Below are 14,443 nucleotides of genomic sequence, written 5' to 3'. Positions count from 1 at the left end.
CTATATAAAATATTTTTATTTCTTTCTCAAAAGTTCCTCAGTTAACACATCACATATCAACACATGTTAATAACATATCTTTCGCGTACATTGACTAGGGGTAAGCGATACACACATCTTTATGTTTTGTCGATAACAATTATATATGAAAAATACAATCTGTTCTCTCTCTTTCTTTCTCGTGCTATTCGGTAACACTTAGTCTGCGGTACGAATAGATAATATGATTGTGCGTTGATTTGTAACATTTATAACAGGTATATCAGTGGCATGAGTGAAAATTATAAACGTTTCATACCGACATATTACATTATTTATGATGCCACCATTTTTTTGATAAAGTTATATCAAGTTCCGCCGTTGGACTGTACAAGATCATGCAAAGATGTATTTTGATATATCGCTACGTGATGAATCGTTGTATGTCGTGAAAGTATCGCCTCTTACAACTTATTGTCTCGCAATTAAACTGCACCACACATTATCACTCGTTTGTCGCGCGTAAACTCAACACTGTGACAGCCATCGAGATAATAACATCTCAGTTTACAATTTTCTAAAATGTTACGAGTGCGAGCTGTGCTAACACGTCGGTTTTGTTTTCACATCAGTAAAAAAAACTTACACTTTCGCATCGGAAGGCGTTCATGCTACCGTTAATATTTCCGGCTCTGAGTATTTTTTTCTTCGTGATACGTTTACAAAATATTACTCGTAAAGTGTTATCGTCTTACAAGTAGTAAAGGATAATTATTCGATATTCTAAGTAATCAGATATTTAACAATCGCAATATCTGTATATTGAACTTAAAGTTGTATGTCGAATCGTCTACCGAGAGAAATAGATAAATCATCGCGGATGAGTCAGAATCGACGCATTGGTAAATTAGCGAATTTATATATGCATATAAGTTGTGTGTCTGATAAATTGTCTTTATTTCTAACTATAACGTAAAAGATAAATAAGTAAGGCACAACTGTATGTGCAGACGTTTCACGAGAGCGCCTGCAACCTCAAGGCGAGCATGTGCTGAACGAATGAACAACGAACGATGGTGTTTGGGCGTTCGTTTCTTCACATATTGATACGAAGAGTATATCCTTCGGATAAAATAAAAGACAAATGGCCATTTTAGAAAAACAAATCCAAAGGACAGAGCAGCGACATAAAAGGCCTTTTTAAATAAAGGATGCTCATATAATAATGCTCACCGTATTGATCATTTTAGAGATAAGGTTTATCACAATCACTGATTTAGAATAAGAAAACAAAAGCGCACATACATAATATGGGATAACATCTTTGTACTGGCGTTCACATGGACTTTCATCAACGTGCCGCTTTGTAAACGAATCGAATCAAATCGAATTTGCATTAAAACGACCTATTATAGACTCCCATCAAACACATCTTCCAACTGCAGCGGCGGAAGTTTGCGTTCGCTGTTCGTTCATTCACCGCCTGCCCATCTTTAAGCGTCATTGACCGTGCTGATGCAAGGATAACACTACGCGAATCCTGTGAACTATATCAATTACGCAACCGCGATGACATGTATAAAGTGTGTAGTACGAGAAGATACATTCAGTCCCGCGGGTATCTTACCATAGATACATAGATAGTTGCTAAAAGTTTTCAGTTAGTCACATCAGATTCTAGCTGCACATTTTTTGTGACTGCGATTGCGAAAGCAGGAACATATCTAAAACAGCAACGATATTCCGACAACTTGATGCTTCAGATGAGTCAATAAACAAAATTATTTGTTCACGTACTGTAACACGCGATTAGTAGAAGAGTGAAGATGCTACAAAGAGAATGAGCGTGAGAAATTAATAATCTAACTAAATTAATCATCACGTTTTCGTTCAATTCTGGCCATTCTTTAAAATAATCTTCCACTAATTCAAACTTGTTGCTGTAAATTAAAATCAGCTCATAATTATTTGTATAATTATCACAAAATTATATATATATATATATATTTATAACTAATTATTTATATTAATCTTATACATTAATCTTTTATTCCTTTTAACATTCTCAGTTTTCTTCTGCTAATCGTGTGTTATATGAAAACGGATAAATCTGTTTATTGATGTTACTGATGTTTGAATGTTACTGTTGCTTCCTTAAACACATACCTGCTTCCTATATTAATCAAGTCGTAAGAAATATATAGCTACAGTCCAGTGCGGCTGACCGAAAACTTTTGATAATTATCGATCTATCGATGATAAACATCCGTGGAACCGAGTGCACAAATGATTTTTATAGATACTCTCATATTAATAGGATGCAATGCTACTTCCCAGGTATGATGCCTTCCCAGACATCTTCTCGTTGTTTGTTGGCTAATCGTCTCTTCTCTATAATGCAAAAGAACAATCCTTTAGTAGTTTTAAGCATTTTCTCTTATCGTTAAGACTACCAAACGCTCAAAAATGATCATTTTTGTAATTTCATACAAAGTAGTTTGTAATTTTATATAAAAATTATTCAGATTTACATAACAAAATGCATTTTATATTTCGATGGGCGTTGAACAGAGCTAAAAGAAATAAGCGAACACTTTTTTATTCTTATGTAACGTATCTTTTTCGAGAGCCATTTCGACCGCTCTCGTAAAAATAGATCGCCCAATTAGTCGCGATAATTCCGGTAAAAGTTTACCAATGTTGCATTATCGTTTCTTACATCACATACATATCACCGGATTATACAATAGAAGGTCTCCAAAACTTACCTTTCGCCTCGCGCAGTACATTCTTTTCATGCTCGCGTTCTTGTCTAGCTGTAGCGAGCTTCACACCCAACGCACCTGTGACTAATCTCCTAGCTAAAGCGGCGCACGTCTCGGGACGATTCCTATAAGGTTGCAAAAATTCCGCGCTTTTTCTCGCCTTCGTTTTGCTCAAAGCGCTAGCTTCGCTGAGTGGTCTCGTTTTCACGAATGGATGATCGGATGCTAACACTTCGGCGGCTTAAAAGAAATCAAAGAAGCGAAAAGGAAATACAGCTAATTGCAATAACACTGAACGTAAACACTGACCATCAGTTACTTAGATATCACGACTTCGATCGTATCGTTAGTATCAGAGACGCAAGGCGATAGCAAGATTTCTCGGTGTTTAAATCTCCCCTTCGCGTTCGCAATTTCGTTACGTGTTTCAACGAGAATATATACGTAGAACTTATATATTACGTAACGGGAAAAAATCAACGTAATTACATAGATAACGAAACGTGCATACCAATGAGAGGACTGCTGAAGACTCCCAAGCAGTGGGTGTCGTCTACCCACTTGAGTTCAAAGCCACCGTTCCTGAAGGGACTAAAAACAGCCGCTAGATCGCTAGTCTTAAATTCTGAGGGGAAATTGTAAATCTCTACAACGTGTGCGAATTCGTCGCTGGACACTTGGACCTGTTTGGTGTACGCCTTGTAATCATTCTTTGGTTGCTCCACCATTACTTCACCCACTGCCGACGTAAGCTACACAAAAAGACGGATAATCGATTAAGCAGCTTCGGTATAAATGGGGAAAAAAGAGATCGTCGTGCTTCACAGTTATCAATCCTTAAAGGCTATCACAGGTGAAATTGCATCCCATGCGAAAATCTTTTTGATCTTATTAAGTGTTAAATTATTCGCTGCGAATAATAATTTCTCTACTTTTCATCTAATATTTAATAATAGTACATAAAGTAGTACAATAAAATAGTATAATAAAACATTTAATTGCCTTTGATTGACACTTCTAATTTCTAAAATAAGAATATATACACTGGGATAAAATTTCACCCATAAGCATTAATGTGATTTTCTTTGATGATAGCTTTTAAGGCTTAACATGAACACATGCGTACAGCAATGTGCGACGTGTACTAACCTCCTCTATCAACGTTGGATCAAGACAATCTCCGTTGTCATCGAACAAACTATCCCAATCGCACTCATCTCTATTTATTTTCAAAGGCGGAGAAGGTGGCGGGGCTGGTTTACTCTTCGGTCTCTCGATCTTTTTCACTTTCTTTTCAGGTGACGTTAAAATCGCCGGGACTTGCTCGGTGTTTTTCGGTTTGTCCTCGACAATATCGGAAATTATCAACACGTCCGACATCACGACGTTCCGCCTGACTAGTCGTTCGTTTTGATCGCTCGTCGTGTTGTTGCTACTCAAACGCTCCGCTGTCGGCTGGCATTCTGTCACGGTTGACTGCGACGTTTCTAATTGTTGATCGTTGACTTCAATTTTATCGGACGACTCTAATAAACTGGGATTAGTATTATTACTTTCGTTAAGGCTATTAGTCGCCACGGTCTCCATTTGTTCCGGTAAAATTGGCACATCTTCCTTCGGCACTTCCGACAGTTTACGAGTATACTCGACATCATCGTTTGTTTCATGATTGACGACTTTGTCGGAATCTATATTCTCCGGTACCTTCTGTGGCAATCGATTATCCTCGATATTCGAACTGTGGCTCTCGGGCAACTTGTTATCTAAGCCCGAATCGCTTGTACTTTGTTGAATGCAACATGCATCCTGTGCTTGAGAATTGTCATTCGTATTTGGATCCCTACTCGATGTGGCGTAATTTGTACAAGAAGATTTTAGATTTCGTGGCCTCTTTTCTTCGGCTTCCAAACTCCTACGGTGCCTAGGTATGTAAACCGCTCGATCAGGCCGCCTTTGCCGTGTATTTCTAAAATTGCAAACATGTCGATTAACGTTTATTCAAAATACAGTTTACGTCGATCTTGATGTTAATAGAGTAAGGGGCGAAAAAAAATCAATTGGGGCGATTTTATTACAAAATTATTGAAATAAAAGTTAATAGAAATCATTATTATATAATTATTAATAGATCAATAGAATATTATTACTTAGAGGATGTTATTAGAGAAAATATATATATATATAAACTTTTTTACTCTATTTGGTCTCAAGAATATTTTGTTACAATAGCGCCCTGACTTTTGTTAATTTAATGATTTTGAAAGTTCTAAAAATTGATAAGTTAACAAAAGTTAGTGCGCTATTGTAACAATATATTCTTGAGACAGAGTAAAAAAGTCTAGTACTATTTTCTCTTCCGATAAATAGTTGCCGAGATATCGTAAACTAAAAATCTTGAAAAATTACCAATTTTCCTTAAATATCTCAAAAAATATTAGGCAAATAAAAAAAATGTTTTAGACAAAAGTTGTCCAAATTAGCAGAAAAAGGTGATGCAATAAGAAATTGGGATTTAAGAAAAGTAATGATCAGTGAATAATCAGTGAATAGCTTGAAAGTAGTCGCCATCTATAATCAAAATGATATAGTTGTTTTAGTTGTCCCTCTTGAAACCATACAATTTTTATCTGAAATGTTTCTTAGTATCTTTCATATTTTTCAAGATTTTTGCCTAGCTCATTTAAAATGGAACACCTTGTATAGTAGAATATTATTATCATTATACAGAAGATTATAGATATTAATAGCCCATAGAAAAAATTAAAAAATAAAAAGACGATATAACAAGCAAAATTAAATAATATAGCTCTATGCAATTTTATACAGGATATCTGGAAAATCGCCTGCAATACTTTGGGACCTAAAAAGAAGGAGAAAAAAGTTATATAAACAGGTCGGAAGTAAGTCGTTTCCGAATTATAACTACTTTTATATTAAAAATATCGTAATTCATTTTTGTTTTTTTAATTCACAAATTTTTTCGCATTTTTAAATTTTGTTAAAAATTAATTTTTTTATTTTTCATTATTTCTTATGCTTATTAAATGTTTATGGAGTATGGGATAAAAATGTATGGATAAGTCGAACAATTCGGTTATGAAAATTTCAAGCCGAGTAGAACGATATTTAATTTTAATAGTTTTACAAGCGTCTGAGCGTCTGATTAATCGAATGTTTTGTAATTCAATTGTAATGGTTTTGAAGTAGCAAATAGCTGTAGAAAGCAAGTTCATTTGTAGCTTTATGAGTCCGAAGTTAGAATTCATTTCTTTTTCATTTTCCACTTTTCATTCATTCATTCAAGACCATTTTCCATAAGTTTCACATTATTATTTAGCAACACCTTATTTATCCTAAGTAGTTTGAGATTGAGTATCTAATCTTTCTGTAATCAGCAACTAATCGTTTGAATTTTAATGAATTAGCTGATATGCATCTTATGTATATTCTTGCTTAAGGTCAATGCTACCGAGGCAAGATTATATGCCTAATTTTTTCCAAATCGATATGTATCGGGAAAAGAGTCTTTCCAAAATGTAGACAGAAAATTTGGTATATTAAAAAAGAGAACAAGTGAGGGCAGACCTAGAGCAGATGTTATAACGGAAGAAGAAGTACTTGAACAATTTGAGTGTGACCTTACTAATGTTAGAATTGTTTCGGATGAAATCGGAGTACCAAAATCAACAATATGGGACATCTCATCAAGATTTAAATTACGTTTGTTTTAACATAAAAGTGGTTATAACTCGGAAACGACTTGTTTTCGGACCTATATCTATATATAGTTTCTTTCTGACTCCCGAAGTATTGCGGACGATTTTCCAGACACCCTGTGTAGTAAGCCTTACTTGACCGACGGAGAATCCGCAGTCGACTGTATTTGCGTCCCGCTCGCCTGCGAGCAATTATTGGCTCTCCTGGCCGCCGGTGGCCTGTAGATTTCGACCGCCGGTACCAACTTGGCTGAAAAGCAAAATGAAAAGAAAAAAGAAAATCCCCAAACCCTTCACAATTCGTTTCCTCTCTAAGACTTCACCTCGATTATTAATTAATTCAAGCTCATAATCACCTTGTCGCTGTACTTGCGCGTGTTCCGGAGACGTCGAGGACGATCGTCGATCTTCAACACCCATCTTGCGAGTCGCGTCCACTTGTTTCGCCGTAGGACTCACTTTCGACTCAAGGGCATTCGTTTTCGGCTCCCAGTCCCTTTAACAGTAAAAATGATGGCACGTGAAACCCTTAGAATATCGAGGAGATACGACGTGTCATGATGGTGATGACCGAGAAACACGAATGGGATGGCAATCGAGAGATAATCGGGGAGCGATCGGCCGGTCGAAATTACTTTCGTTCGCGGTCGCACAGCGCGCTCGCAAAATTACACACTCGTCGTGTCGCCACACACGATAAGAAGAAAGCTGAGGAGACAGCTGACTGCGAAGAAACGTCGCTGTCCGACGTAGATACGCGGACGACGCACGACCTCGACGGCGTCGAGCGTGATCGGAGCATCACGGGGAAATCATCGACGAGAAAATGGGAAACGCGGGTGAGAGCGAGCGCTCAAGGATAACGAGAAGAGGCGAGCGCGCGCTCCTTCTCCACGGAGGAAAATCGCGGGGAGTCTCTACGGGAATCGAAATCGAAGCGCTGGTGTCTCTCTCTCTCTCTCTCTCTCTCTCGCTCTCTCTCTCGCTCTCTCTCTCTCTTTCTCTCTCTCTCTTTACTTTCGGGGAAGTACCTTCTCAAGTCGCTCTTGTAGCATACCACGGTACGCCTGTCCACGCCTTGGCCGATCGAGAAGGTGTGCAATAGCTCCGAGAAACGCTCCTGCACCAGCTGGTGTATTATGTACCGGCGATAGTTGTTCACGGGCGGAAAGACGAGCACTCTGGAAAAGTGAAAAGAGGGAACACGTTTCCACCTGTGGAAAGTGAGACTGGGCGAGCTGCGGACAGGGAAGAAGCGTGCCCGCTTGTCCGCGGCATCGCCACGGCTCGAATATCCGGCTTATTCGTTCGTTCCTTCAGCGCGCTTTGATGAACGTAACGCCTTACGTCGCGCTCAACGTCCCCGCGGTGGCGGTGGCGGTGGCGGCGGCGGCGGCGGCGGCCGATGGAGGAGGGGGCAGGTGAGCGGGGCTCAGGCGGGAGAGGACGAGACCTTCTCGCAACCGCCAGCTAACTTTTACGTAACCCTTTCACTTTCTCCTTCGTTGGTCTCCATCGACTATCAATTTCTACGCGGCGAGCGCGACAGCCTCTGCCGAACGCGAACGTCAACACGCCTCTCTTTTTCAGTCGGTTTTTTGGTCTCCTCGCATATTGAACGAGCGGCGACACGCTACGTCCGCCGATAGCATTGTATCAGTAAATGCTTTTTCTTCAAGCCGCGAAACTGCATTACGCCGCTGCGACCGCGGACGAAAGTGCTGGCTCGTTTCCTCGCATATCTCCCAAAAACGCGGGGCCTTCGTGAGGGAAACGTTGACGAGTGTAACGCGACGCTCTTCTCTAATCTCTTCTAAGGACCTTTTCCTACACTGAGAAAAAATTGTATTAAAATTAAACAAATATTTGTTCGAATACGGCTATGAATACATTTATTTAAATTAAGCAATTATTTTCTAAAATTAAAAAAAGTTTACGTTCAAAGAACCTCTGTATTTCATTTTAGAAATTAGTCGCCTAATTTGAACAAATGTATTCACAGTCGTATTCGAACAAATATTTGTTTAATTTTAATACAATTTTTTCTCAGTGTACAATTACCTTCTGAATCCTTGCGTATTTATCCTAATCAACTGAACACCGGAACTCCAGTTTCCCTATTATCACGAAAAACGTATGAAATCTTCACTATTCTATTTCTATTTGCCTTTAGTCTACAATGATATATCTTCTTATCCCTGAGGAATTTTATCTCGGAGAAATTCTGCAATACAGTCTCCATTTTTCAAACTTAAACTTAAGGTTCACGATACAACTTCCATGTAAATCATATCTTCCCTCCTGAACAGCCAGTTCCTGATTCATCTAACATTGTTCACCTTCAAATAAATTATCTGGTAATTTAACTACACTGTAAGAAATAATGTGTTAAATTTAACATATTTCATGTGTCTCAAGTCATCCACTCTCATTTATATGTTAATTTAACATACAGCAAATATGTTAGAAAATAACACACATAATATGTAAAAAATTAACACAAAAATTTAACATTTAAATGCCGTCAAGAATTATAGTTTGTGTTAAACTGACATATAATGAATGTTACTTCAACATTTGGGAAAAGTAATGATCTATGATTTAATGAAATGAAAATGTTAGATTGACATAATCTATGTGTTAAAAATCCAATCTTCACATACCAGAAATGTTAATATTATACATTTAACACATGATAACTATTATAATGAGGAAAGTAACACATTTTAGATGTTGACTTCAACATATAAAATATATCATAGCAAGAATTCATGCATTTACATATAAATTGTGTTATTTTAATACTTGGAAATGTCATTTTAACACTTGAAAATAGATAATCTTAAATTAACACGAGAAAGTTTAGGTAACACACAACGATATGTTAAATTAACATACGACTGTAAAAAATTTAACAAAACTTTCTACACACAAATAATTTTAACAAAAGTACGAAATGTTTTTAACTGTGTAACGTTAAATAGCTGACTTGCGTTGTTCCATCTTTCGATAAAATTTATATCTCTGGTAAGTGACTAATTCTGAGTGATATATTACACGGTACGTAGAGTACCGTATAAACCATTTATCTGATAGATAAATATATGGTGGGGATAAAAAGCGTATGATGCATTGGTTAGGTTATCCGAAATATTATTTATTTACATATTAAAATGGAACCAGAATTATGCGAAAATCAACTTCTTTATGGTGACGAAGATGACAACGAAGAAATTGATTTAGAAATAATGATTAATAGCTCGATTTCTTTATTAGAGGAATTAGAACCTCTTTCTCTTTTTTCTTTGGTTCGGCCATCTACTAGCATAAATTATTAAAATATTATTTTAAAATGTTATCATTTATCATATATTTGTCGCATATATATAAATGTTATATTTTACCTGTATTCTATTAATGTAAAAATTTTTTAAACTAATGTAATTATATCTCGCTAAATTATAAAGGTTATGACTGTTAGATCTTTTTTTTCAATATAGTGATATCAAATCACCGTGCTTTCAGCTCTGCCCAAGGAATATACAGCTATATGATATAAAACTTAGTTAGATCCATCACGACAAGTTATGTATGTACCCATTTGAAGTTGTTGACAATTGTTTCTGAAAGTAATTATCGCGATATATCGCTTTTAAACTATAGGTAACTACCAATAGGATAAATAACTGTAAAACAATAACCGCGTTCAGCAGAAAAAACTGCTTATTAAGCGTTTAGTGATTATCGTTCCTGACTGGTTCATTCCCCTGGATTCGTTAAAGATTTAAAATAATACTCCAATCATAGATAATAATCACTAAGCGCTTAGTAAACAGCTTTTTCTGCTGAATGCGGCCAATGCTCATGTTTAACTAACTGATAAATTCCCCGATAAAATTTATCTTATAAATAGTAATCTGTCAGATAAGCTGAAATTTATCGAAAGATGAAATAACCGGGTCTAAAGGGTCCGTTACGATTAATGACAGAAAATGAGTGAAAATGACAGAAGTAAGCAATTCACCGAGTTACGGTTAACTTCACCTCGTGAAAATACGAAACTACTCGCGTGAGTAGACTCGACACGAAAAGGTGAAGTGACGCGATAAGATAAGTTTGTCTCACTCTAACTTATCACACCAGTGCAGTTGAGAAGAACATTAAAGAACAATAACGAAGAGAAACTGTTTCCACATAACGGGTAATTTATTCTAATCTAATAATAAGAATAATTAATGTTAATATTAATTTAATAACATGTTTTTCTGTTTTCCCGTAATGTTTATTTTATTTATTATTTCTCTATCTCTGATAAGTATCTCAAAGTATTAGTCACCACAATAAGCGGTTATCAACACATGCCTCTTAGATAATTTCTCTTTGTTAACAAATTTGTTGCAATTTATCTTAACTTTTATAATTGTTGCCAAACTGTCGCTAAACATGCAACAGAGCTTACTGCCGGACAATTTACGGTAAAAACCGCGTAAACCTTGCTATGCATAATACCTGGTGCTAGATTTGCACGATTTTTGCTGCAATTTACCCGTAATTTATTTGTAATCCTTGACATCAAAACACGAGCTAAATGCGGACACAGATGGTTATGATTTTGGTACGGACTTTTCATCGAATTTGCTGCAAATTTGTTTACTCAATTTATCAATTTGTTTACTGGGTACGGAATAACTACTCAATAAATTTCCTTCATCGGTATATGTGCGCGCCAATGGTATACTAGACTTTTTAAACTAATGTAATTATATCTCGCTAAATTATAAAGGTTATGACTGTTAGATCTTCTTTTCAATATAGTGATACCAAATCATCGTACTTTCAGCTCTGTCCAAGGAATATACAGCTATATGGCACAAAACTATTAGATCCATCACGACAAGTTATGTACAGAGTGTTAAATTTCAAACGTAACAGGTAAAAAATCTCGAAAACTATGAAAGATATTAAAAAAAGCTAAAACACGTGTTTCATGATTTCAAAGGGGAAAGAGAATGGCATTATCAGTTTTTTATTTGGAAGGTATTTTCAAAGTCAGTTGAAGGTCAACTTAATTTTTTTAAATAGAAAACCTAATTTTTTATTATATCTTCTTTTTCTACCAACTAATTTGAACAACTTTTGTCTGAAACATTTTTTTATTTGCCTAATATTTTTTGAAATATTTAAGGAAAACTTAGTAACTTTTTCAACATTTAACTTACGATATCTTGCTACTTTTGTTAATTTAATAATTTTGAAATTTCCAAAGGTCGATAAATTAACAAAAGTTAGGGCACTTTAGGCATTATAGTAATATATTCTTCATAGTAAATAAAGTAAAAAAGTCTAATACTATTTTTTCTTTCGACGAATAGTTAGCGAGATATCGTAAGTTAAATGTTGAAAAAGTTACCAAGTTTTCCTTAAATATTTAAAAAAATATTAGGCAAATAAAAAAATGTTTCAGACAAAAGTTGTTAAAATTAATTGGTAGAAAAAGAAGATACACAGAAAGAACGATTTAGTTGAATCTAACAAATATTTATTTGGAATAGTTGAGATAAATTTTTTGATTGATCGAACAAAATTTTGTTTGACGCAACAAAAACATTTCGTTGGAGCTAAGTTGCAACAAAATATTTTTGTTGTGTCAAACAAAACTTCGTTCGATCAATCAAAAAATTTATTTGGACTATTCCAAATAAGCATTTGTTAAATCCAACCAAATCGTTCTCTCTGTGTATAATAAAAAATTGGGCTTTCTATTTTAAAAAATTAAGTGACCTCCAACTGACCTTGAAAATGTCCTCCAAATAAAAAACTGATAATGCCATTCTCTTTCCCCTTCGAAATTATGGAACACGTGTTTTAGCTTTTTTTAATATCTTTCACAGTTTTCGAAATTTTTTACCTGTTACGTTTGAAATTTAGCACCCTGTATACACCCATTTGAAGTTGTTGACAATCGTTTCTGGAAGTAATTATCGCGATATATCGGTTTTAAACCACAGGTATCTACCAATACCAGGAAAACTCAGATTTCTTATGTTTAGATGTTCAGATGTCTATGTTTGTACGAATTCCGAACAAAACCCCTTGAGAGGGGGGCCGTCCGCGCCGTCGTGCCACCTTGAACTACAAGGAACGAATAGAGTGCGCTGCATTATCACGTAAACACGTGGTTACGTGCGATTATCAGCATACATAACCACGTGCGCGCGTACGAGCGATTGCGAATGTTGTCAACATACATCGAGAGCGTAACGAGGAGAACATGTGGCGCTGAGACGAAGACCTGCGCAACGCGAATCGTATGCAAATGCTGATCGGTGTGAAAGTGGTAGAATGTGTCGAAAGAAGAAACAAGATCGTACGGCGTAGCGCTCTGCGCGAAACGTCAGCGAAGACGATGTCTTTTGCTCCGCTCTGTAAATCATATCAGAGGCCTATAAAAGGTTGCATCAGATATAATTAGCTCAGAAGTAGAGTCATCTTACAGATGAAACAATTAACTGAGAGTTGGTAGAAAATGGTAGGCAACAATGGCTGATATCTTGAACATGGCACATGAATGACTTTATTGCTTTAACAAGAAGAAATGTGACTAAAAATCCGACACTCTCATGTGTGGCTCGTGATATTACATAATTTCACTCTAATGACCCACAAAAGAACATACTCTTGTGATCTTTAGTCGCTTGTATAGTCGCATGGATCGAGAAGAAATCTATGCAGAACCTTCGCGCAGGCTAACTTTGCACCGAAAGAAATCTAAGCGAGCTGCAATTAGTATATCGTGAGTAAGAGCGATGTTTTTTTTCTTCAGCAAGGCTATCTCGTCGTGACATTTCTTCTCGTCGTGTAAAATCGTTTCAGAAAGAACAGCACGTGCGTGCGGATATCTTTTTTGTTCATCGCATGTGCCTACGTCGTGAAGTGCACACAGCAACGTACCAAAATAGCCGAGATAAAACTGCACTGCTTCGCGTATCTTTCGCAGATAGCCGCGTCGAAGATAACCTGCAAAAAACGGCCTCGATATCGTTTCCGATCCCGAGTCGCCGATGCCGATGTCGATGTGGCTTCGCGTTAAACGGATTATTCTCTCGTACCTTTTGCGCGTTTTATTCCTCGCGAAGATGGTCACGTCGTCTTCGACATCTTCGGCGAACAGGCTATCTTGCAAACTCATTTATCGGATCAGTTCCTGGTTTTTGCGTTCTCGAAGACGCACCCGCGATTGCCGGCACGCATTCACTGCTACCTGCCGCGCACAAGTGTCTTTCGACCTCGGTCTCGATTTTACCGAGCTGTTATCGCATATATAAACGCCGTATACATCACACAATAAACTGCTCCGCTGAGAGTCTACGCAGCCGACTGCGCTATATTTTTGTAAAGTGGAAACTAACGGCTCGTGCACATGCCACGCGACGGTACGTTCCACTAGAGTCTTGAATGATCATAGAAGCCGAAGATTCGCTTGTTGATTGGCTGACCGCGGCCTCAATTAAAACTAGAAATGTCGAGCCCACAGCTAATGGTCACGTTCAGCGGAGAAAATTGCTCCGCTACCACTCAGTAGCAAATGTTCATGATTGGAGAATTCTTTTAAATTTTTGGCAGGTCCGAACAGACGTACCAATCAGAGAACGGTAGCGAAGCAGTTTTTTCCGCTGAACGCGACCATTGGCTGCGTTCCGAAATTCATTGCCAGTATTGAAAATACATAGTTTGTGTCGCGTATACTATACAATTTCAGTGCTGGCAATGAATATCGAAACGCAGCCAATATTTTCGAGTAATGCTCGGCTGCTTATTTTCGGAAATTTGTGAAAAATATCGTATACGATATTTCATCAATGGGGCAATTTAATTGGTTGAGAATCATGATATCTAGTGACATTCATGAAATATCGTGTGTGACAATTTTCGAGAATACAGGCTCCGAATCCTTATTTTCGGAAATTTTTGAGAAATATGGTA

The 14,443-nt window shown here is 36.9% G+C and overlaps 1 protein-coding gene across 3 annotated transcripts; it reads right to left on the bottom strand.

Moving 5' to 3' along the window:
• Window positions 1–319: 319 nt before the first annotated feature.
• On the bottom strand, window positions 320–13,850 carry LOC105183259 (R3H and coiled-coil domain-containing protein 1). 3 transcript variants are annotated; one of them, XR_849768.3, is made up of 9 exons: window positions 13,570–13,850; window positions 7,492–7,641; window positions 6,817–6,956; window positions 6,596–6,710; window positions 3,894–4,710; window positions 3,256–3,496; window positions 2,748–2,984; window positions 2,146–2,370; window positions 320–1,703 (listed from the first exon to the last, which is right to left on the bottom strand). XR_849768.3 is itself a non-coding variant. In XM_011141249.3 (8 exons), exons 1-8 carry the CDS (start codon window positions 13,647–13,649, stop codon window positions 2,306–2,308), a joined length of 1,845 nt encoding a protein of 614 aa, XP_011139551.1. In that variant the 5' UTR covers window positions 13,650–13,850; the 3' UTR covers window positions 2,020–2,305. The 3 variants fall into 3 exon arrangements, 2 of the variants coding, with proteins under 2 accessions (XP_011139551.1, XP_025160003.1); XM_011141249.3 differs by lacking the exon at window positions 320–1,703 and having other exon boundaries at window positions 2,020–2,370; XM_025304218.1 differs by lacking the exons at window positions 320–1,703; window positions 7,492–7,641 and having other exon boundaries at window positions 2,020–2,370.
• Between the last annotated feature and the right edge of the window lie 593 nt (window positions 13,851–14,443).

Source organism: Harpegnathos saltator, unplaced genomic scaffold (genome assembly GCF_003227715.2).
Source record: "Harpegnathos saltator strain DR-91 unplaced genomic scaffold, Hsal_v8.6 scaffold599, whole genome shotgun sequence".
Classification (NCBI taxonomy): domain Eukaryota; kingdom Metazoa; phylum Arthropoda; class Insecta; order Hymenoptera; family Formicidae; genus Harpegnathos; species Harpegnathos saltator.
The sequence above is the reverse complement of the archived record's forward strand: the minus strand, read 5'-3'. Positions and strand labels throughout refer to the sequence as shown.

What these genes read in the sequence shown, in the direction of transcription:
- LOC105183259 (XM_011141249.3), bottom strand. Translation starts at nt 13,649, where the DNA reads ATGAGTTTGCAAGATAGCCTGTTCGCCGAAGATGTCGAAGACGACGTG. An exon ending in CGCGCAAGTACAGCGACAAG is followed by an intron (nt 6,711 to 6,816) that starts GTGATTATGAGC and finishes TTTGCTTTTCAG; the next exon opens with CCAAGTTGGTACCGGCGGTC. An exon ending in ATCCAACGTTGATAGAGGAG is followed by an intron (nt 3,497 to 3,893) that starts GTTAGTACACGT and finishes CTTTTTGTGTAG; the next exon opens with CTTACGTCGGCAGTGGGTGA.